At 37.4% G+C, this 25,697-nt stretch overlaps 1 protein-coding gene across 3 annotated transcripts in view; it reads right to left on the reverse strand.

The window, feature by feature from the left end:
* MEI4 (meiotic double-stranded break formation protein 4) overlaps window positions 1–25,697 on the reverse strand; it is a 78,182-nt gene that overhangs the window by 51,134 nt on the left and 1,351 nt on the right. For all 3 annotated transcript variants that reach the window (XM_061460438.1, XM_061460437.1, XM_061460436.1), the window contains exons 2-3: window positions 17,973–18,221; window positions 6,204–6,763 (exon numbers count right to left, since the gene is read on the reverse strand). In XM_061460438.1, coding sequence (XP_061316422.1) covers window positions 6,204–6,763; window positions 17,973–18,221 — 809 coding nt within the window. The remainder of the gene's footprint in view (window positions 1–6,203; window positions 6,764–17,972; window positions 18,222–25,697) is intronic.

A 25,697-nucleotide genomic window follows, 5' to 3' on the forward strand; every position in this document is an offset into this window, starting at 1 on the left:
ATTCCTGTCTAGTTAGTTACTCTGATCCACTTTACTGAAGTAAATGAAAGTCAGTCTTTTGGTGATTGCTTTAGACTATAGTGATTTACAAGACAATGGATTTTGATTACCATTTGACTCAAACAGCTCTCTACATAGGACAACAGATTGCTGAGAAAATTTAATTCAACAATCAAGAGATTAAAACATTGACTCTTACTAGACCATAAAATCCTGGCAACACATTTTAATATTCATACAAATGAACTGCTCTTCCACTATGCAAGCAAAATTCTTTGGGCAATGAAAACACACCATGGCACAAGAACTACAGTATTCCTCTTGGGACTCAATTTAGGAAAACTGAAGGCCACTAGTTTTATACTTGGGAACCACCAATGCCATGAATGACTATTTTTAATTTTTATCTGGCGCTGAGAAGGCAAGACTCTTGTAAACAGTTATGTACTGTCCCGGCAGTTACTAACAAAAGATACTGCAAATTATACATGGATGGGGAAATTTACTGTCACCCACAACTAGTTGGAACACGTATCAAATATATACTGCTGCACATATTAAAGCCATCAAAGTTTATAATTACTCTCTTCCAAGCAAGTTCAATCATTAATGAATCATACAAATTGTATCCAAGATAAGATTCAAAACCATTGTTCTAACTGATGTCTACTTCTTCAATTGCAGAAGCACACTTCCATATATTTAATTATATAATTGCCAATAAGATTAAAATATTTCTTTCTGCTTTTCACTGTACTAGCTTTCAACTTGTTATTTTAATGAAGATTTGTGAATCTTTTCTCACACAAACATCAGTAAAGGCATTACGTTACTACCCAGAATGCATGTTTAGCAACAGCTAAAACATCAGTGTGTTAGCATTCTTCTCAGGCTAAAGTTGAAACACAGCACTGCACCAGCTACTAGAAAGGAGAATAATAACTGTTGCAGCTGAAACCAGGACACTAAGGAACACACATAGAGAAAAATGGAAACAGGCCACAAAGTCCCAAACAGGGTAAGAAAAGTTCCTAGACACTGCGCTCATGTCTCAGTATCCATGAAGATACTGTTAAACCAACTTCAAAACTACTTTGAACGCAGAGTAGACAATTTCCAAAGGGGCTTAAAAAAAAAAAAAAAAAAAAGAGAGAAGAAAATAGCACAGAACAATAAGGATTTTTTTTTTCATTATTTGAATGGAGCAAGCAATTCATGACTCTTGATAAAATTTTCTAAGTCAGTATTGATGTTTTAAACACAGCATGAGAAGAAGCAAATGACCAGAGTTCACTGAAACACATCTCTCTTCCTTCTGGGTCTTGTTTGAAAAAGATTATGAGTGAGGTGGGGCAGATGGTTGAACAAGAACAAGGCACAAGAAGGCAGTCTCTTCTGACAGCCCTATACAGTTTGACATTAAGAATCTTGAAGGCACAAGAAAGCAGTCTCTTCTGACAGCCCTATACAGTTTGACATTAAGAATCTTGAAGGAAATGTACTACTGTCTTCTATTCTAGCGTTTTGATTAATTCCTTAAAACAAAAGGTCCAAGAAAACAGTCACAGATCTCTATACAGAACCCAGGGTGAAGGCCAGGATCTTCTGGCACATAGCTAATCCATTAGCCATGCTCCAAATTACAGTATCAGCTGCACCTAAAAGAAGTACAAGCAGCGAACTGAACTTCTCTCAACAATGCTAAGAAACTATGGTGACACAACTAGGGATCATATTGCATAAATCTTATGTAATGCAGTACCCTGTGACTGTATTTGTCCATGACAGCTCTGAATACAGCTGAAATGCCCTGAAAGAAGCCAGATATAGAAGTATTTTTATTCTACTTCCAAAGCAACAAACAAGAATCTAAATTCAGATTAAAAATAATTGTTTTGACATTTTACACAGCTCTATATCCAAGAGATGTAAATAAGACATGTATGAAGTACCTCAATTTCTGTTACACGGATTTGGCTTCTAAAGCTGATTCCATATACTATGAAACTACAGCCAGCCCAAGTTCACCACAGAAGGTTTCCAGGTAGGGCTTCAGGATGCTGCGCAAAACCTTCACCAGAAACATAAACCACACATGCTCTTCTGAACAGCACAGGGAGTTGGCAATCCCCAGTGCTTCTGACTGTTGCATTTTTCTGATATAGGAGAAATAACCCTTTTTTCCAAAACACCTTGGACAACAGAGACAAACCTTAAGAGAACAGGCACATCTTAGTGCCAGTGAGCAAGTAATGCATCTAGGAGCACGAGAAATGCACATTCATTATGTCCCTGTGGATACGTATAGGGATAGATGCTGTCAAATCCAAAATGGGTAGATTAAAGAAAAAAATGTTCCTGTGATTCCTTTCTGCAGAAGAAACAAAGTTTCTACTCCACTGGAACTGTAATTACACACCATAGCATTTACAGAAGTTTTCCATGGGAAATGATTTCCCATGTTTTGTCAGGCAGTAGAGAACAGTCCATTTGAAAAGCAGTCAGTGGCTCAGCAAACTGAATACAGTCTTGCAGAGCTTTTCTTGTAATACACTTCTGTCAGTTTGAAAGCAGGACTTACAAAGAACCTGCACAAATAGGACAGTGGTTCTGCTGATAGCGGAGTGACTCAACATGAATGAACGATTTGCACTTCAAAAGGCAATGCGCCAGTAACACACAGCCACAACAAACTTCTAAGGGTCTCAGTGCTGAGGACTCAGAAACCGGTGACAACCAAAGCGCTTGCTCCAGAGATCAGCAGTGACCATAGCAGATTTTATAACAGCCGACTGCAGAGAGCAACAGCTCATCTGTACCAGAATTACACAGGATCCTCACAAGCTCTTCTGTAGCAGCCATACAGGGATGTCAGCAGAAGGTGCAGAGGCAGGCCTTTCAGCAGATGATTGAGAGCTTTCATGACCTTTAGATGATTTAGAGCACCCATGCTTCACCCTCAACAGGAGTGACTTGAGAATCCTTCTAGGTATTTCTAAAAGGCTTCTTCCAAAAGACCGTGGGTCTGACAGCTGTGTGCATACTTCTGAGCTACTCTCCAAACATGGAGAGAGAAAAAGAATTAAAAAGCAACATTTGAGAGGCTACTTTCATTAGCAGTTCTTTGATTTGTATGTTTGGGTTTGAGGTTTTGGGGGAGGTTTTTTAAGTAATATTTTATTTTACCTCTCCTAAATGATAGATTTTATTCTTTTTTTCCCTCTCATACTTGTGATGGTTTGGCATTTCAGGTCAAAATACTATCCAAAATGCACAGCTTTATGCAACTGAATCCATGCAGAAAAGCAGGAGTGTATGTCTGCTGGTTCCTACAGCTTCTAGTGCTTTATAATTAGAAACATCTCAAACAATAGGGCTCGACAGCTACAGCAAGTAATTCTGCTCCTGTTTTTCTTCCTTTGCATCTAATGTAGGTATAATTATTTCTTTTCCAATTCTCAAAGGTTTTTAACAATTTTTAATTTGCTCTGCAAAACACTGAGACTACTTTTGAAGATGAGGCGTTAAGCGTAATCCACAGCCAGTTCTCTCTTTGTTCACTTTTTGAAGGTGTTTCTGCAGCCCTTTGTGCTCCTTGACAGTCCATAACAGTTTTATAGGTGAGGATGGCAATGGGAAAGTTGTGTCAAATACTATAGCTGCACTGGCGGCTCTCAAAAGCTTTTTGACAGTTTGTAAGGTTAGCTACAACAAAATTCCTAACATTTTTATGCTGAAGGGATTTAAGCATCCTTCTGGAACCCAAATTTATAGTTTGCCACTCTTTCCAGATGACAGCCTTGTAATTAATGGTAATTTTATTTTAAACCTATAATCTTGATATTTCAATCACTGCTTGAGTAAACAGTGATGATTAAAATTGAAGCATAAAGTGTCCCTAGGAGATATCTGGTACACAGCACATGAAGAATTAGTTATACAGTCTCCACTACTGATTCTGATTTCTACATATTTATTTCCATATTCAATTCAGTTTAAAGAAAACCAAACCTCTAAAAAGGATTTTTTAATAAATCTTTATAAATAATGAAATTACCACATACATGTTTCCTTTTTCTCTAGAAATCTGCTAACTACCAGCGTTATCCCTTAATAATTGGTCTATATCATTTTTAAACTCTTTGAATCTGTTTGATTGAAGTAGTGGCTGTCAATAGGAACGACTGTCAAGTCAATCTATTTGTGGAAGCAAGATATAAAACATCTCATAAAAGCCATGTGTTTAGTGAAGTTATTCAGAGAAAAGATGCCACCTGCAAATTGAGTGGACATATTCCACCCTTCTGGAATGACTTATAAAGGCACTTTGCAGACTTGAAACATCCTGATCTATCAGAATATTTTTCTCTCATTTAAGATGTGTCACCTCTCACTTTAGGCTTTGCCAGTTTCCTGCAATCAACAAGCAGTCCATTTCTGGAAAACCTTTTGATTGCTCTCCTAGAATTAACATTATTTTAATTATTTATTATCTTCTTCTTTGGGCAGAGGAGAAGAACAGGTGGAAACGCTGGACACAATCAACTATGAAGAAGTCCTTAATGAATCCCTGCTCAAGTTTGCTGTGTTCTTTATCTTGTAATCACACACACAAAAAAAAGTCACACCTGCATGATTCTATTCCTGATGCCACACAAATGGTATGTATACTCACATTCTTTCAAAACACTGGCCATGGATACCTCTAATTAAAAACTAAGTATCACACCATGGCAACACTGAAATAAAAAACACCCTGGTATTAGAGACACAAGGCTCTAGTCCTGGAAAAGCTTCAGTATATGAAGATTTCTTTCTGAACACTTTCTAACCAAAATACAGGCACATCCTCTTCCCTTCCTCCAAGTCTAGCAGTAATATTTGCCAGATATTTACATTCTGGGTAAATACTTAATACACAATAAATGGGATTAATCTGCAATTGAGACAAATTTCTTTTCCTACCTAAATGAATCAGTGAACACAATTTCAATAAAGATTTTGAAGAATAGTGAAAGGCTGCTTCTTCTTCCTTAAAAACAGGTTTTGGACAGAGAAAGATTAACCTCACTGTGCTGAAAAACTTTCTCAAAATAATTTTCATTTAAGTATAGGAACAATAGCAAAACACAAAGATAACTGGTGGAAAATGGCTATGTCAAATACATGCAACCAGTGCTGTCTGACATGTCATGTCAGGCCAGGATGGATGGGGCTTTGAGCAACCTGGTCTAGCAGAAGTGGGGCTGAAACTGGATGATCTTTGAGATCCCTTCCAACTCAAACCATTCTATGATTCTATCTGTCCACAGGTGTAGCAGATGTCTCATTTCTCATTTTGCTAAAGGCAACTTTGAGCTCATCCTAAAGTAGGGACCTAGTACCTGGTCAGCATTCATTAGGCTTCATGGATTATTGGGATACAATCTTCATTTACTATAATGGTAGTGTAGTTTACATACATGTGGACACTATATTGGTACATCTAAGTCTCAAACAATTCCACCATGTCTCGTCCAAGTTACTCTAAAAGACAACGAAAACCAAAAAGCCTAAGACAGACATGGAATTCAGTACTTATGAGAAGCCTTGTGAAGACAGACTAGGGATATTTCAGTTGAATGAGGGAACTAACAAGATGATGCATGGAACAGTGCAGAATAATGAATGCAGACAAAATGCAATTCAGTCCTGTTGCTGTCGGTGCTGGGGACATGCTAGTTCTGAATTCCTCACTCATCTGCTGACTTACTTTTAAAACACAAATTTGCAAATGTATAGAGAGTGTCAGAAGTTATCTGAAGCAAACCAACTTATTTAATCTAGGTGCACAAGAAAGAATAAAGAAATCATATAGTCATTACTTTGTGAATATTTACAATATATTTTCATATAGCAGGTGGAACAATGTGGTTTTCTCTCATATTTTCTATAAAGTTGTTTTCATCTGCCATTTTAACAGTTTTAAAAAGTCCCATACTTAGGAGCAGAACAGAAGAACTCGCATGCTTGAGCAATAACTTTTTCAAATGCTTTAGAGCAAAAAAAAGTCAATATTACAAAAAAATAACAATCACAAAAATCTCAAAGTACCCTTCAAAATATAATAAGGCAAATTAATATTTTAAAAGTGCATAAAATACAGGAGAATACTGCAGTATACTGAAATGGCATAGGAAAGATGGAAGATGTTTTAAACTTACCCTATTGACACTGCTGTTTCTTAAAATAATCTGTACTAGATTTTTCTTAAATTCTTCCAGCTTCTTGAAGCACTTCTTCAAAACATGGTTAGATAATTTATTATTAGTTATGAAACTGATCAAAACAGAAACTGCTTCAGTAAGAAAATCTGAAACTGGAAATTTAGGACTGTTGTAAAAAACAGTCAGTCCATCAAGCAACTGAGACACTGAATTGCGTATGGTGAAAGAATCATTCTCAAGCTCTGTGAAGTCTGCTTGAAGGATTCCTTCTTCTGACAGTTTTCTTATTTCAAGCAGATGTTGCAAAAACTGCACTGGAGCAGTCAAAGACTTCTCCTTGCTAGTACTGCACAGACTCAGTGGGGGAACTCTTTCCAACAAGCATTTAGAAGTGTCAACGTTATGTTCAGATTGGTGAAAATCAGAAGCTATGCCTAAAGAATCGAATGCATAGTCATTAGAGACATCACATCCAGAGTCTTCTAGCTGGCTTGAGTAACTCACAGGGTTTATGAATTCCTGATCCAGAAGAGTTTCAGCAGAGGCATCTGGTTTTCCTGAAACACAAATGTGAAAATTACAATACATGCTTATGGAAGGTGACATATATCCTTTTTCCTCTTGCTTCCATGCAAAATTCACATAGCATACATGTTTGCTCCCCAAGAACTTCCCATGACTAGAATTTAGCTGTGGAAGAAAGTGACATAAACTTTCAGAAGGTAGTGTGTATTTGAGAGCAAGATGTTTTATGCTCAATAGCAAGATGAATAGTAATTCTGAGTTTAAAATTCCTTATGGCTTTGAATTTTCACACATGTAATTTAAGTGGACATCACACAAACAATTTAACTTGTCATTTTTTCTCCCATTAATTCCCTGGGAAGGAAATGCATGTAAATTTCTGGTCCCCCAACATTTTCATTACTTTTATTCTCAAGAACTCAGACTGCTTTTAAAAGACAGTGAAGGTCTATTACTATAACCGTGTCAAATGAGATCTCTCTTATTTGTACTCTTCCTCCCCATGTCAGGTAAGGAATTCTAACAAAGTCAAAGTTGAAAAGAACATTATACTTGAGATTTTATTATTTAACAGAGGAAAACATTCAGAATAAAAAAATATCTTCAGTTACCATCTATCTTATACCATCTTCTTCAAAGGCACACAAACTTTATTACAGAAGGTATGCATAGCATTCACACTATTAAATTATTTTCATACACCCTTGTAGAATCTCTTTCATTCTATTTCACACATTAGATACATTTGAATCAGTGCCTCTGGGCATAAACTCAGTACTAGATGATAACAGACTCCCTCTCTGCTATATGCTACCTGTGCCAAAAGATTACAGTCAAAACAAGCATAAGACATTAGAGCAGTGAATTGGAAGGCCAATACACAAACATCTCAGTGCCACAAGGCAAGGCTCCATCTGACTAGCTCTTATTTGTGCCCTGCTTACTGGATCACAGCCACAAACTGCTTCTCCTCTCACTCTTAAAAAAAAATGCATATACTGTTCTTATTTTCCACAAGGGTCCATAGCAATACCTCTGTGTTTGTATTCTTAAGTGAATAAAAAGATCTTATAGATGGTTTGGCCGGATGGGAAATAAATGTTTTATTTCATGGCAAGTTAAAAAGAAGCATTTTAACGCAGAAAACATCAGTAGGCAGCAAACTACAGTATTCTGTACACTAACAAAACATTACTGAAAAAAGTTTATACAGACTTCATTAAATAAACAATTTCAAATTGAATTCTTACCATTACTTTAGTTTCAGAAAACAGACCAGATGATCCAATGAGGGTACTACTACTGAGATGAAAACTGGAAATGTGGTTTGTTTATTTATTGTTGAGTTTCATGCCTTGTAATGTTCAAGCATACTCAAAACTGAACACAATTGGTACTGACTCACTGAAAATAAAAGGGCTAACTGCAGGGAAATCAAATGACACTTGCAGGAGATAGCAAAAGCAGGGCTTGTAAGGCCAGCCTAGCATTTTATATATTAACACTTTTCCCAAATGCCCTGCATACTTGAACTCTGAAAAGCAAGCAAAGAAGCAAAGCACACTTCCCATGGCCTGACTAACAAAAACAGGCATCAATCTTTCATGTCTTCTCTCTCTAAGGTTTTGAGCAAAAGACATTCCAGAAGAAAAAAAACTGAAAGCTGTTTTTGGTGCTGTTTACAGAAAATAAGCCCTTCTAGGGAATCCATCTATTATGAGTTTCACTGTGTGGGTATTTTGTTCTTGTTCTTAAACCCATGGGGCAACATGAAAATTGCTAAGAAGATGTAATGCCAGGAGTCAAGAAGCAAAGCAAGAAATACGTGCAAAAAAAGTATGTGTGTTCACTGCTTCTCTTGTTGAAAGGGGAGGAAGAGGGGAAGAAATAGCAGTGGTAGAAGAAAGGAGAAGAAAAGAGAAGAAAAAAGGGAAGTAAAGAATAATACAGAAATAATACAGAAATCAGTAGGAACCAAACTTCAGGCTGTCCCCAAATAAAAGAGGTAGTATATTCAGTGAAACCTTCCTACCAGTAGTAAACATTGCATTTATGCTCAAGGTTCCTACTCACTGACATATCAAACTCCTGTGCCATTATGAGTTTCCTGAAAACCCTGTTACAGTACATCCCCGATAGCAGCATATTTCCAGTCCAACGAGTAATACAAAATGCTTTAAAAATGTTCAGTTATTTATATGTTCTAGCCATCTGGGAGCAGGTGGAAGTTATTTAAAAAAATAAAAAATAAATCACCTACCAGAAATCACTCATTATTTCCCTCAAAATGTCTAGAAACAAATTATTTCTTCTTGAAAGAAGGTAAACTAATCACTTTGTACTTACCCACACATGAGAAAGTAGCCTTGATAATCACACCATGTGGTTATCAAGTACAAGAAAAAAAAACAAAAAACGAAACAGCATTTAGCCTGCCTCACACTAACAATAATCTTTAAACAGTAATTTCAAGAATATTTGACTATAAATACAGTGGAACAAGAAATATGAAAATTTAGTGCGCATGATAAACTCACCACAAAATTTTACAGTGCTTTTACACAGGTAATGAAATATCTGGATATGAGCAATTTTACAGCGGCCTTAAATATGTCACATCAGATTCAGGAAATATTTAAACTCTGAATTCTATTTAGGTCTTTAGCTCCTTACTACCTTAAGATCTGGAGCTAAAAATCAGAACTGTGTGCTCCCCAAAGCAAGACAAGGTCACAAGAACAGCTTTGAGGTGCAAAGACTGAAGCACTCTACATATTCACCACTGCAGAAAGTATCTGTCATGAAAACCAGCAGTCATCCAAGGGACAAAGGAGTGACATGCATACAGCGTATAACATGTAACCAACTTTTGTAGGCATTTCTGTGAAGCTCAAGAACTCAAATGCACACACTGCTTTGGGATCACAGAACAGAGTGAGATGTCCATCAGTCTTACGATTAGAGAGAAAGGAGTCTTCAGCTAGTCCTGACAAAGCAGAGCTCTTGCATACACCAAAGTCCATCCATCTCCCAAATACGTTCTGTCACTTCTGAATAGCCACCTTAATACAGACACCAAGACTCAGTTCAGGGATAAGAAAGGGAAAAGGAAGATCCAATTGCTTTATCAGGGTAGGAAAACACCTTTTGTCTCCCAAATGCCTGTTGCTAGCAGTCAGATCATAAGGATTCTCGAGCTGTGATGAGACAAGGGAATGACCCAGCTCACGGTACTAACACAACACAGTATAAGAAATGCGGCATCTGTAATGTAGCAGGAGCAGGGGTGGTAAAAAATGCTTTCTCAATGCGCTACTGACTGCTACAGACTGCACAGTGTTTGAATGAGGAAGGCCACATCCTATACGTAGTTAAAAATTTAAAAACTGAGGAAGAGTCCCCAGCTGATGAAACTGCAGTGAAATCATAAAATGGCCTTCAAGTCTTTTTAAAAGCTTAATATACCTGCAGTTACACCAAAACCAGGAATTGTAGAAGAGAAAACGGGCTTGAAGTTGGCAGATATAAGAAAGGGAAGACATGGTTTGAATTCTGTAAAGGAAAAAATTACTACTGTTTCAAGCATTAGGCATTGTTTATATTCTCTCATTTTGAGAGAACACACATTGATTATCACTTGAAAATAAAAAACAATGATGTTAGACATATAAAGCTCTCTTATAACTCAGTTACAATTGATAGGATGTCTTTGATGATACTGCATTCTGCTCTCCAAGTAGGTGTTCAGTCAATAACTACTAAAAGAATATGAAAACATATGTGAACTTATTTTTACTATTTCCTATTGTATTCACTTTTCCACGTCTACATTTTTCAGGAGACTCTGTTATTCTTCATTTAATCTTCACTGATTGGTTTTCGCAAGTGCACTTTCCATGAATGATGAATCAAGTTTATTCTCTTCTTAAAAAAAAAAAAAAATGAATCTCCGCACACATATTGACTGTTTTCTTTATCTTTTCTTCATGTGTAAGCCTGTCTCTATTCTGCTGTTTTCGTGACTAAACAAGCTAACCGGCTGAAGAAAAACAACGCTCTCTCCTCCTCATGAACTCTAAGCCAAACTTCTGTATATATCAAAGCAAAAAATATTGTCTCACATACTTGAACATTTTGAAATAATTATGAAAAAACAATTGAAAGCTTCCAGGATCCTCTAAACGAAGAAATTTTAGAAGCCATGTATACCACACTTTGCTTCTGCATTTCCCTGTTGTTTTGGTTGGCTGGTTTTTATAACCAGCTTGGACAAGAAAGCTCTTCTCTTTAAAGCTAAGGTAATTCATGGTGACATACTTTATACCATTTCACAATAATTTCTCAGAAATGAATGAATATAGGACTGAGTATCTAAAATTCTCAGATTAACTGCTTGGTGCCAGGATTAAATGCTTCCTGGAAGGCTTAGAAACATATACTTAAATTTGTCAGGGATTTTGCTGACATAAAGCATCTAAACATTTATAATTCAGTACAAAGTGAAAAGGATTTTGAGGATATAAACAGTCATTTTTAGGGGATTTCTGTAGAAGACAGCACAAACCTTTGTAGTTCAAATCAAATAATGAATACTTGCAGTATAGATACGGAAGGATTGATAATCAGGTGACAAACATACAGATTTGTATCAGTTACTGCTCACAAAGCAGCTTTCACACCAAATGATCTACTGCATGCTTTACAATACTGACCATCTCAATGAGATGACTGAAATTTGAGATTTTAGCTCGATAAGAGATATTTCAAGATACTAAGGGAATTAATGTTACCTATGAAGACTACCTGACTGAACTATGTCTTATTAAAAACGCTCTGCATTGTCAAACAAACTGAGCTCCACTAAGAGGCAAGAAGTACTGTCCAATGCAGACAGCAATGACCAAGGTGCAGCTGTAACTACCTGAAGGCTGAAATTAGGTGGACTCCCTAAGAAATCAACTTGGGGGTGCATTACTAAAAATATCTTTCTTGAATGCAACATGGTATAAATATTCAGCTTTTTTTGTTTTATATATCCAGAGGCCCACAAAGATCTGCTTGAGAAACTCTAATCTGTGTTCGAGTTAGGTTAAGGTTGTCCAAAGAGGTTGCAGAATCTCCATTCTTAGAGATACTCAGAAGCTGTCTGTGCATGGTCCTGCACAATTGGCTCTGTGTGGTCCTGCCTGACAAGGGGGTTGGACAAGATAACCTCCAGTGGTCCCTTCCAAGCTCAACCATTCTGTAGTTCTGTGTTTCCAAAGAAAAAAATTGTCTGATCCTTAGCTCCCCACAACAGACTTACAGGCAACAGGATTCTAATTGCCATGGCCATAATTCTTAATGTGCTTTTACCATATACATTCAGTTTTCACCAAACTTATAACTCTGTTACCCAGGAGAAAGGAGATGAATCTACCATAAATTATGAATTCTACTTGCTTTTATGAACCTTATTCCTAAAAATAGCTATGCATCTTACCTATACAGGGAATTTATAAAATAATAATGTCTTTTCTCTTGCTGAGACAATTGGGTTGGTTTTGCCTCTGAATGGGTTCCTTACACAGAAATCTGGAAAGAAAAGGATGCTTACTGGGTCCCTTTGCCCCAAGTATGTGCTTAGAACAGCTGTAGCAATGCCATCTGATAAGATAGACAGCATCTGCTTTCAAAGGGAGAAACCAAAACAGACCTGTTATCCATGGAAGGAGCAGTACTGAGATTTCAGTGAATCATTACACTCCAGCTGGTGCTTTTTCCAGATTGCAAATTAACTTATTTAATTATCCTGAAAAGGCCTCAGCTTTCATAAAGTTCCCCATTGTGTCACTACAATTATAGGGAACAGATTTATCTCATCATCATATTCCAAGAGCCATAGTCCCATAAATCAGAGCTAAACACACTTTAACTTCATTTTTGTCATCTCATGTATCTGTTCTCAATTTCCTCCTACAAAAAATAATCTTTAGGTTGTGAGACATTACTTTCAATGCTGCTGATGTGCATTAGTACCACTGGCAGAAGCATGGGAGTACAGTAGTACACTTAAGATGACAAATGACAGTTCAGTTTTGAAGGACTGTCTGTCTGACACCATCATGCCTTAGACAAAAAAGGCTGAGATGGCTCTTTGTTAGACTGGGCTGCCCTTATGGATGTGTAAGGAGAGAAGGCTGCCTTTGGGATGTGGGGAGCACAGGGAGGAAGGAAAAATCTCTTTATGCAGAAACATCACATTCCTAAGCATGAGATGAAAATTCTAGCCTATATTCCTCTACCTTACTACCATGTCATAGAAAATAAAATCTTTGCTAAGTGCTATTCAGGGCAGTTTTAAACATTTCACACCATTTCATCTTCTTTCTGGTGAGAGAAGTAATTTCTCCTAGAATAGACTGTTTTTATTATTATTAGTCTGATTTGGACTTCTGGTTCCCCCACTATTGAGGAAGATTCCTTTACAAGCCTACAGAGAACATATGCACTAAAGAATTGCATACATTTTGGTTTGATCTTTATGAATTCATCTCATGGGTATCTCTTTGAAAACGAGCTTAAAAAAATAAAAATCTATTATCAATTAGATTCTCTCACTGCTCCTTTTAATGTAAGCAGGCAGAGGAAACATCACAAGGTAGGTTATTTAAGTCATAGTGGAGAGTTCTGTCCTTTCAGAGGCTTGAAACCAAATTATTCTGAAAAACATTTAACTGGCTATCACTCTTCCTGCTCTCAAAGCAGGACTTACCTGGTGTCTTCTTTGCCTACTGAGGAAATGCTGGCTCTTTAAGGTTAGTACCCAGAGTTTATGCCTGTTCCTACTGGGCAAGGAACACACAAGCTATGACTTACAGGGAAGTACAAAAGGAAGCAGCAGGTGAATTTTGTGGCCCAAAACAAGGCTGCTGGTAAACTGGAGCTGTGTATCGTCCATAATCAGTTTTACTTCAGCTGATGAGCTAGCTGATTCCAATTCTATATGCTTCTGCTTTTGCAGCAAGTCTGAGCTTCAGCAAGAAGAAGACTGAAGTGTCTTCATTTATACTTATCTACAAAGGAAGTCGTTCCCTTTTTCCCCATGTACAACTAATTGCCTTGAGAAACACACCAAGTTAAGGAGTGAAGCAGAAGATACAAAAATACTTTTGTCTCTGGCTCTTATTTCCTGAAGAGATACAAGTTGCTCCATATGTCTTGACACAGGAAGCAGAAGTTCAGGGACAGTATCCTGAGAAATCAAACACAGCCTCAAGACACAGCTGAAAATCAGACATTCATGTTAATCACATTCTGACTCAGAGTTCAGCATTTCCCTAAACACAGGCACACTATGGTAGGGTGGGCTGGCAACCATATGCTACTGTGAAGGTTAAGAACACAGGAGGGGACTTCGGGCATGACAGATTAAGTTCTACTCTAACTGATCTGTATAAGGAAGAATAATTCAAAAAAGGAGGCGGGGGGGAAGGAAAGAATCTGAATGATTTTTTTTTTCCTTTTTAATTAGAGGAGCAAACAGTTCAGTAAATTCCTACCCACAGCATAAGAAGGAAGTAACATGAACCAAGACTGAAGGTGAAGCTGAAGAAGAGATAATACATACTCAATACAAGTTTTGCTAAACATATACCCTGGATAACTGATTTGGAAACCCTCATGAGTATCAGCCTAAAAGCAACCACAGCAATAAACATATATCCTCTGAACTGTCATTGCTAAAATACATGCTTGGCAAAAAAGGGTAGAGTACTGCATTTCTGCCTTCTCAGGATGGAGTAACAGCTGCAGGCTTTTCAGATCTCTTGAACAGAAGCTGTCAAGAAACAATATGACTGTTGATTTGATGAGCTGATAGCAGCTAAGGAATTTGTCTTAGCGGACAGGTGCTTCAATCCATAAATCCATCAATTCATCAATGCTTTGCCTTTTCATGTAGCTCCAAAGCAAAGTGACAACAGAATGCTCAAAATATTTTATATTCTTCCTTTTGGAAAAACACCAACAAGCTTCTCTCCTCCTTTCTGTGAAATTTCAATCTGAACCAAAATAAGGTAAGAAACTTTGCTTAATGTGACTTTTTTTTCTTCTTAGGGAGACAGTTTCCAAGACAATGCTGGCAAGGTGAAGAATAATGAAATGACAATTACAAAAAGATTTGCTTCTCCTCCTTCTTGGATAGCTGACATGCAACCAAAAGCACCATCATGTAAAATGAGTACTAGTGTCCTCATATTCAGAAAGACAGCTGCTGACTTAGTCAAATAAGGAACTTCCAGACACAGCACAGTGAGTGAATATATACCACGGTATATATTCACCAACGGTGATTTTATAAACAACACATTAAACTACAGCAACTCATGCTACCTAATCATGTAGCAAAGCATGTTTCTCCCCCTCAGTGAGGAACCCCAAACTTTTCTAGGGTCTTTTAGGACAAAGAAGTACTCACATGGGTCAAAAATAATTCAGACAACATAACTCTAAAAATGGGATACTTTGTTCTTTCTACTTGATGTGCTTGTGCATCCATACTGTGTGCAGCTATGGAGAAGGAAAACAGGCATCACAGCTTCAAAGAGCTCACAAATTTCTCACATCAGGGCAATGAAACTCCATGGGCAGTCTAATCATTCCAGAAGCCTCTGAAAGATCTACTATTATTATTACAAACAGCAGGTGGGAAAGTCAGAATGCAGAAAAGGAAGATACAGCTGCAAAGTGAACCTTGACTGAAGGACTCAAATCCTCCAGCTCACAACAGGCAGCAGCAGATGCAAATGCAGTATCTGATCCTTACTGTGTAAGATTTTCCAGTGGTGGATTTTGTGAAACTCTAGTATTTTTGCATCTATGGAGTTGTTAGAGAATACAAAACAGCCAAAGAAAATATGAGGGTTTGAATTCTTTTAAAAGTTGCATTGCTGTTAGCAGAACATCAACTCCAAAAGTGAGGCTGGAGAAATGAGTGCAGGAAGAAAAGGATCCAAGGTATCTGTGGATTACCTGACCACAAGAACAAGCACAGCTATCCTCTGCCTTAAAGACAACTTCTCCAGTGTGTTATCAGGTAAACTTGGGCACTATACCATCAACAACAAATTAGAACAATGGCTTGATGAATTTGTAGTAGCCTTCACATGAACAGGACAGAACACCACTTAGACCACCTCTCCTCTCAACTTAGGTTCAAGCTCCTCATCTCAGCACTGGCTAGCCTTTAGCTTCTATTCTCCATGGGCTCAAAAACTCTCAAAACTGGCACAACACACAAGAGAGGATTTTTTTTCCCACCAGAGCAGATGATGCCAGTGGTGAAATGGCCCGTTACAGGCAGGCTTCGCAACAACCTTTAAATGTCAACCACAGATGTTCTGCTATTAATATACATCATGAACTTTATCACCACCAGAGTGCACAGACCTCACTAATAGATAATACTATCAGTTATCAGTAACAAACACTCTTTACTCCAAAGCAAGAGACTGAGCATTTGTCTCCAGTGTAACTGTAAACATGAATGCTCATTCAGCACTTATATCTGTCTGATGAAGAACATATTCTTTCCAAAATAACATGTGGCTCAAATCCGTTATCAGAAGGGTTCATATGTCATACCAAGGTTTAAAGAGGGAGGGGAAGTGGGGGGAGGGGGAAGAAAAAAAAACAAAACAAAACCAAAACAAACAGTCAAAAGGAAGACAGAGAAGAAAACACAGAAAATGGCAGTCTCAAAACTAGACTCCAAGAACTCAAAAGTGCCCTTTCAATATTAAGAGAAATCTGTATGAAGAGACAGAAATTATGATACAGTTCTGATTTTCCACACATTCTTACTATTCTCTTACACCCAACTGTTCAAGAGAAACTGAAGGGAAAGACTGTGCCCTACTCCTCTTGGACAGCAGGTGGGGCTGATGTGAACTCCCATAAGTATTTCAAATGTCAAAAGGTTTTCTGTCTAACAGATTTATCAACACAGTAATCATAAATATAAACAAACATTTGAAGTGAAAAGCAGCTATACGCCAATCCTTCAAATTAGTGGAGCATTGGTTTTGTACCTAGGGGAAACTGAAGCAATATAGAAGGATTATAAATACCACATATGCACCTTTACTATTTGTGATTCCATTAGGTAAACAGAGACTGAAACAAAAGTTCGTCTTGACTGAAAAATGAGACTTGGTCAGCTACCCAAGGTATGTTTGAACAGGCTGTTGAGACCATAAAAAAATAAAAAGACATATCTACAAAGAGCACTTCCTGAACTGATTTGTGAAGCATGGGACTTTTTCAAAGCCAGCCAGCCTGTTGGTAGCAGAGATATACTGGAAAGGAATGTCTTTTGTGGACAATTCACCATACCCATATTAGTGAATATCACAATGGGTCAAATGAACAACAAAGTGTAGAGTAAGCATGCTACTTCCCTGTACAGATAATGAAGAAAGCGCAAAAAATTTGTGCAGCTGTAGACATCGAATATTACATAAGATTTACCATACTTTAGGTCTATGAACAACTTCACTGTGACTAGGGCAATGAAAATTAGCATTTTTTGGTCTTTCAAAGGTATTATCCACTAGGGATAGCTGCTTTTCTCCACCTGTCTTGCAACCAGGAGAGCTTACTTTGCGAAATGAGATAGTATTATTCAGTTCAGCAGCTTAGGGTAAAGAATCTTTAAGAAGTTAGCCTTGGAACACTGAAATTTCAGCTGAATTGATTTAGTTTCCAGTGTTCTGCTCAATCCACAAAAAAATCTCTCCTAATCATATGCATCAAATGCAGTCAGTTCTTCACAACATTAAGACACCTGATGCAAACAGCAGCTTGAAAGTTACTTTTATTCTTAAATAAAGACCATGTCTGTAACAGGGTTGCAGAGAACACACAGAAACAATAACACAAACAGTAACTAAGTATGAACAATCACTGAATCACTTCTCTAGAGAGAAAGGTCTATTACTAAGAAACAAACAAACAAAAACCCCAAAACAAAACCAAACCACCAAACAAACAAAACCCCAAAACAAAACATTAGAGCTTCTTGCCAAAGTCTAATACATTCCCCCTCTCAAAGTTAGAATTCAGAAATCTTTTCACAAGGCAATAAAGCAGCTACTGTTTCAGTATGAAAGCATTGCAGTAAAGCTGCATCAACTTTTCTATCAGGGAACCTACTAAAAATCTCAATGCATAAACTTGTCAGAAACTATTTCAGAAACTTACCATTTTCCAAGCAGAACCTGGGACAGATCTTGTTCAAAAGAAGCTCCTGACGTAATCTAAGAACTTCAGCTTCCAGCACTTCAACTTTCGATTTCCATCCAAAATCTCGTTTAGACACAGTTTTGGCAAGATGCTCAGTGTATTCTTTGCAACTCTTCCCTGGTGGTTTTGAGTGGATAATTGCAAAAGCCAATGCTAGTTTTGATATTTTCAAATACCAAACTTCGTTTTCTCTTCTGCCTTTGATTTCTATCACATTAGAAAAACAGAAAATAAAAAGGTAACTTCACTATGAGGCTGTGCTAAAAGGAAATTATGCAAGGTATTTTTTTGGCTTTGAAAACTGTACAACAGTGAGACCAATTATCTTATTGCTAGTGCATTTCTAAATCATCATGGAAAAGAGAAGAAATGTAAGCATCTGTGCACAACGTGAGAATAAAACATACATGAACTGCACTCTAGCTGTAAAAATAAAATTCAGGCAGTGTCTGAGAATAATTGTGGAAATAGAAAGCACTTCAAATAGGTTTATCCTAGTGAAATATTAAATGCAAATGTTACCTCCACTAAAACAAAGATGAAAGCACTAAAGACACGAACCTAAAAAAAAACCCTGACCCTTTCCCCCAGAAAAAGAATGCATTTGCACTTCTTTATGCTTAGCTTAAGCACAATACATACAATTTCTTGAAAGTATATCAAAAAGTCCCCATACTCAAAAGATAACACTTCTGAGGTTGTTGTTAGTTTCTGATTTTGGACACCTGGTATTGCACACTTGCAGTTCTAACATTAAGCCTCAAAGCTGCAGAGAGGTCTATGCAGACATCTTCAAAGTAATGCAAGTGGCTAGTAAAGTAGGTGATGAAGATGGTTTCATCAGCTATGTTGCAAACAGTCAGGATGGGGTAAAGGTCACTGTAGGACTCAGAGCTACCTTTTGAATATTTCTTTCACCTTTCAAATGCTTCTAAAACACACAAACAATTCCTGTGCATTCCTTGCATACTGTCCATTTAGACACGCCAGTCAGTTACACTTTGAAACATACAGAGCACAAGGAATAAGACTGCAAATATTCGTTGGGATTTATCTACCTATAGCTATGTTTTAATCTGTTCTCCAATTGAAACTGTGTCAGGGCAAAAAACACCTAGTCTATTCCACCAGTGTACTCTGAAAGCTAATGGGAGAGTAAGCCTTTAGAAACTGAACTCTACTATCTATACCTACTGTTTAAAGCAGTTATGCATGAAATAAACGGTATGTTTTGCAACATTTCTTACTTGTAAAAAATCTCTTTCACACAACCTTTCCACTCATATCTGAGAATACCAGTGAAAAGCTGAAGTTAATTCTCAGCCTCAAAGGATCAGCACCTCTGTGGGACAACAAACTGATATAAGACTCTTGTTTGCCTTATACATCAAAGGAAACGTTTGACAAATACAGAACCATGAAAGTAATAGAACTGCCTTCAAAACTGTGAATAAAGCAAAATACATAGAATCACACTGAAAGAAGAATAAGTAAGTAACAGTAATGCATCCAAAATCTTTGGCTTTGAACCTGAAAGGCGCTCCCCAGATTATCTTCTTAATAGAAATTTCACCCAGGTATTACTCAGTGTCTGTTGAGCTCCATTCTTACGAAGCTCCTTACAGAGCAGAGCCACAAATTAAGGCAGGCAGAAAGATGCCTTACAAATGGATTTCACTGCTGGTTTATCATTTTGATGCCTCCAGAGACTACTTTGCAAAAGCTTTCTGATTCACCTTAGTTTTGAAAAAGGACAAATAAGAGTTGCTTTGTGCTTTGTAACATGCTCTGTCAGTAGTAGCATCTTCCTTTAAATTACATTAGGGGAAGCTGCAGAAGGACCAACGTTCCAGTGTGGGTCAGGGGATGGTATTTAGTTTCAGCATTTCAAGAATGGTCAGATGCCTTTTATGATTAGAGTTACCATCAACACCTTCTTTTCTATCATGCTCTGTTTGTTTCTACTCACATGACATAGTACCACAAAGAAAAGTCACAGCTGTTTGATCACTGATACTTCACCACTATGCACTTTACAAATCTCAGCCCACAAATCTAAATCCACAAATCACAATCACTGTAACCTTAAATAGCATTCCACCTTAATAGTTAGGACATACAGTTAAGTAATAAGATATCTTTTTTGATGGAGGCCTTTTCCTTTTAGCATTTTATACAGACCCATTTCTATAGTAGAAGTGCCTTACACCAAACGAATTTACTGAGGTACCTTCACTCTGGAAAAAAAAAAAAAAAAAGAAGAATCACTCATTTTCTGGAATAATTATTTGTAAACATGCCTTTAAAAAAGAAAAAGAAAAAGTAGCACATCACAAAGTTGGTTCTTCTTAGAACAAGATACAATCAAAGAAGTTTTTGGAGAATTCTGTTGTAAACTCAAAATCTCTAGTTTAAAAACAGGTAATTATTAAAAATAGTGCCATACCTATTTCCACAAACAGTGGATTTTGTAAAGATTTTCTAGAAAATATACGGCTCTTCTGAAAAGAGAAGTTTGTGGAATGAAAAGCAGGAGTTTTAAGAATTGATTGAAGTTTTTCACACTTTCCTAAAGGGACAAGTGCTCTCTAAAAAACCACTGGAAAAATCTTTTAGAAAATAACACTGGATGATGCTGCTAGAAGTATAGGGATGCTGGCCAACTGTGCATTAGCAAAAATTGCACAGCCTCTGTTCCTTTCAGGAAGTGCTGCACCAAAGACCACCAAATGCAAATGCACTCCACTAAAAGCATACTGGCAGCTACAGAGTTTTCTCAACAACATTTTTGCTCATATCAGCACAGAAATGACACCAGTAGTTAGACAGAAAAGAAGATTTACAACCAAACCAGAAATCTGGGAATAGAACTAGGCCAAGAGCAGAAAGAAGTCACCAGTCTAAGCCTAGCCCCTAATGCCAAAATATGTCCAACAGGAACTGACAGGATCAAGAATTATCCACCAAGATACATCTGGTATCCAAGTTACTCAGGGATAATAACTACTTACTAACAAAGCTCCACTTGACCCTTTACTCAGTGCTAGGGAGGGAACCAGTAACCCCTTGAAAACTCTGCTAGGAGCCTAACAACAGATACTGCCCTGTGACAAGTTTCCTATGCAAACCTCTCAACCCACAAGCTGATACTGTGAGCGCACTCAGAGGATAGGCACAACTAACACTGCTGTCAAACAGGACTGGGTCTCCAGATTTCCTACGCAAGAGACACCTCCCTCTCTCTCCAGCCTTCTAACTCTCATGCAGGGAGAGCACACTGAGGACCCATTGCCCTGCTGAGGTCCTAGCCATGGAAGGCTGCTGAGTAGCTAGTTAGTCAGCTGCAGAAATAATTACATGAAGTCGGGAACTGTCCTGTACAGCTCTGTGTTACATAACCAAGGGAAACTAAGAGGTGATGTAAGATCCTTTCAGGACCACAGATATAAACAGTAAACAGGATAACACAGGGAACCAGGATAAATCTGATTCATAAGCACCACCCTACTCTCAACCTGCTAGTCCCAGCATTCTGCAACTGCATTCAATGAAGCAGCTCATATTACACCATTAACTACAGCAAGATACCTTTCTGGCAAGTCTCACCTTGGTTTTGACTCTCTCTGCAACATGTGAAGAAGAAACACTTCCCACTAATTAGAAAAAAAAAAAAAAAAAAAAATCAGCAAAAAACAAAACACTAGTTTCAGATGACCACCTTTTCAGTTTTCATCTCAGTCGGAAGCTTCATAATCAGCTCCATTCCAAGTGTCAAAGGTTACACATTACTGTTTAAAGCCTTAAAAGATTCATTGTTATTAAAAAATTGAAAACATCAATTAAAGCCATGAAACTTGCATCTAAACTTAAACCATTCATTAAAGAAATTTTAACAAGTGATAAAAATATCCTATTTCAAAAAACCTTGCAACTCCACAAAAGGGTTGTTTATGTACTTTGCTAGTAGACCCCACTTTCATATGGATAACATGCTGTCAAAGTCTGGAAGCTGAGGTCAAACATGTGACATCTTCAAGAAACAAATACAATTTCTGAGCCTATACTGGTACAAAAACATGCCTTCCTCTCCTAGAAATCTCTCACAGCTGTCAGAAGATCCTCTCCTCTCTTACCTCGTTTCTTTTTTCACTGTTAACTACACACAGCTGAACAGCCCAGCCCCTGAATTCACAGCAGTTGCTTTCACTGCTACCAAATTAAGTCTCAAGAGGGAAAAAAAAAAGTACCCTGGATGCTGTTTGGTTTTTTTTGCCTCATGCCAGAAATCCACCACTGTCAACAACAGGTTCACAGGGTTAACAATAATTTTCTGTCTTTAAAAGAAGTGCAGGCATGATTGCTTCATTGTTCTTTGCATTAGCACTCCTGAACTAGACAAATCAGCTTCCCAGACAGGTGTAATCTAGAAAGGGGTACAGTTAAGTCCGCAGTCAGATCAAAATGGTCTGCTCCCTGAGGAAAAAGCCAGTGAGCTTGGGATAAGCCTTCCCCAGCTCCTGGGCCCATGCTCATTGGTCTTTCCCAGCCAGCTCTTGGTTCTTCTACCCAGAGAAAGAGCAGCATGTACTGCACCCACCCAACAAGGAATGAGCAACTCACTTTGCACATGTGAATCCTCAGCTCTAGAGTGTTTAAGAAGTCTTTCAGGGGCTTTTATGGGTAAGGGAGGTGGGTAATTTTAGGTAATTTACCTTTCCGAGCGCTACAGTTTTCCGTCTGACCTTGGAAACAGGGAAGCCACAGAGCAACTGGGGAAACTGGGCTAAGTTATATTGCAATTTAAGGCACCTCAGAATAAAACCAATCTTGTTTGAAGTAATTCAACATTTGAGTAATATTCATTTATGCCACAGAATCGCACACCTTAGGCATGGTCTCTAAGTTTGCCCATGAAATTTATGGTTAACAATGGAAGAAACTTCTGCAAATCTCATAGACAAAACCTAATTGCTTACAATGGGACATTTACTTTTTATTCAGATCATATAGAATACTTTAAAATTTAGCACAGTAAGGCACAAAGTATATTGTAACTCATTTAACTTCCAAGCCATTGAACAACTCAGTTTCTTCACATTTGAAACAGATAGGATATCTATTGTCAGAACAGAGGCAACTGTCATTCATCACTACTACATGGCTAAAAAATCTTTATCAACCCTAAAAAATAGTATGTAACAGCCAAAAAATTGTTTTCCTACATTTAAATATATGGTGTGTCTTTAAAGGCACAAACATAATAGGAAAAACTGATTCTTTGCCACCATTTTTACTTGAACTAGTCTATCAATTACACGCTGCAGAAAAAGGTGAAAAAATTACCCACATCTTTGTAACCTCATTCTGCATTATACAATAGCAACCAAGATATTGACTCATTATAATAGAGCACAAAATGCTGTGAGTGCTCTAGCGGAACTGGGCTGAGCTGCAGACCCATAAGGCCATAACATTAAGAAACAATAAAATAAACTTGATTTAATTGGCATGCCTAACATAATACTGTCTTTCGTATAGACAATAAATAATGATAATGGGACAGCTGCATAATCAAGATGAACTAAAGTATGCCTTGTGTTCCAATTAAGCAGTTTTTATTGTAAAAACATATATTAAACCAAGGCTACTCCACAGTGTCAATTTTAAACAACCTACACTCACAATACACAAAGATATCTGATGTGGACATACTAACTGAGGGAAAAACTTGCTTTTAGTACCACACGCCTATTGCTTTCAGTTGCTTTTAGTTCCACAAGCAATGAGCCTGTGGTACTAAGCCAGCATTTATATTTTTTATGGAGTCAAGATGTTAAAGTGATACTGAAAACAATAAATATTTAAAATACACTATGTCAAAAGCACAAGGAAAGTTGATTAAAATGTAACAGAATTCATTTCTTCTAACCATTTAACCTTTAAATAACTTTTGCTTCTAAAAATCAACTCGTATAAATTCTCCAAAACCAAATAACATAAAAAAAAATTTAAGACTTTAAAGATCCTCAATTATAAGCATTTCATAGCACTTAAAGACATACGCAAGCATAATCACTCAGTATTTCAGTAACTTTTTAGAGGTATGATTTTTCTCCTCTTAACAACATAAATCCTCAGTTTAGAAGGCTATAGCTGAGCTTGCTGTCTAGACTTCCTTTATGATCAATGGACAGAAACAGGTATTTTAAATGTTGAAAATATGCCAAGTGATTTGTGCATCTACTTTGTGATGAAGTTAAGTCATGGCCAGTGAACACACTCGTTTCCCTCCCAGGATTATACAGATAGTTAACTAGCTCAGCTCCACATACATGTATTGTGGACAGCTAACTTCAGTGAGACAAGTTGGTGCCTCTCAGGCACCTAAAGCTGAGACAGTCAAAAAAACTATTTAAGTGACTAACTAATAAGAGAAATTTTGCAAGCTTAAAATCAGCACCTTTTAAAAGAAATTTGTAATCCTAGCTGTTTTTAATATCTTGGGGGTGGGGGAGGTGGTGGTAGAAATAAGGGGGGGGGGGGGGGCTTTCTAGAAGAAAACCCCCAAAATCATGGAAAAATCTTGTGAGAATAACCTTGTGAATATTTAAACACTGTCTGTGCACAAACAAAATAGCATACAAATGCAAAGTAAAACACACAGGAAGCATCAAGTATGCCCAGAATTAAAAGACAATAAACCAATCAGTTTGGCCCCTCATAAAGTTACTGTGCATCACTCTTCAGTGAGATCACACGAGGAAACTATTTCCTCCCACGTGAAACTGCGTAAACTCCCAACTTAAGATACTACAAGTATATTGATACTCCCATAACTATATGCTTAGACTATCTCCAGGTTTGGACTAGTCTGGCACTTTGGTTTCTGAACAGAATCATCTGACAGGTTTTTTTTAACTTTTTTCTAACATGTTGTTGTGCTGGCCCATCTAGAGGAGAAATACCATATCAGATTTAACATACAATAATCCCAAATCACTCAGAAGTTCAACTCTGGCAATTTTCTTGAAAAAGCATTACAAAGTACTGACAGCAAGGACAGCTTATGCACCACAGAAGTCCTAAAGGATTCACCTCTGCTCTACTAGCATTAGAATAGGCCAAGTGAAAAACACTAATGTAGGCCTGAGATTTCTTGTTTTAAATTATGTGTACGTTCTCTGTACAAGCTGCAAGTTCTTCCTTTTGCACTCTTTCTTCTCTTCAAACAGGCCTTTTTTGCTGTATCACTTCCAATGATATCTAACAAATCTAGCACAGAGTACCATGTTTCCCTTTACTATTCTTACTTCTTGAAGACATGCAGAAAAAGGAATAAAGCCTACAGTTCAGAAATCAAAGTGCAACTCAGTGGTGTCAATTTATCCGTTCTTATGCCAGCACAGGTTTCTTTCTGTACCAAAACTGTGATCACTTAAGCGTCTGGATATCACAGATATAAATGGATATAAATTTAGTTTGCAAATTGAGGATATACTTTTCATTACAGCTTTATGAGATTGTAAATGACTGCCTGAATTTCATAGTCTAAGTTTCATATGTGCTAATAATAATTACAGAAAATGTATATTTACAGTTGGCATTTTCGACTGTGGAACATACTCAAATTGCAACAAGAAAGCAGCTGTTATCTCTGAAGTTCTACATATCCCAAAGACTGTA

Source organism: Pezoporus flaviventris, unplaced genomic scaffold, assembly GCF_033815535.1.
Source record: "Pezoporus flaviventris isolate CSIRO_AGI_PZ_B2104156 unplaced genomic scaffold, CSIRO_AGI_Pfla_v1 ptg000031l, whole genome shotgun sequence".
NCBI lineage: Eukaryota > Metazoa > Chordata > Aves > Psittaciformes > Psittacidae > Pezoporus > Pezoporus flaviventris.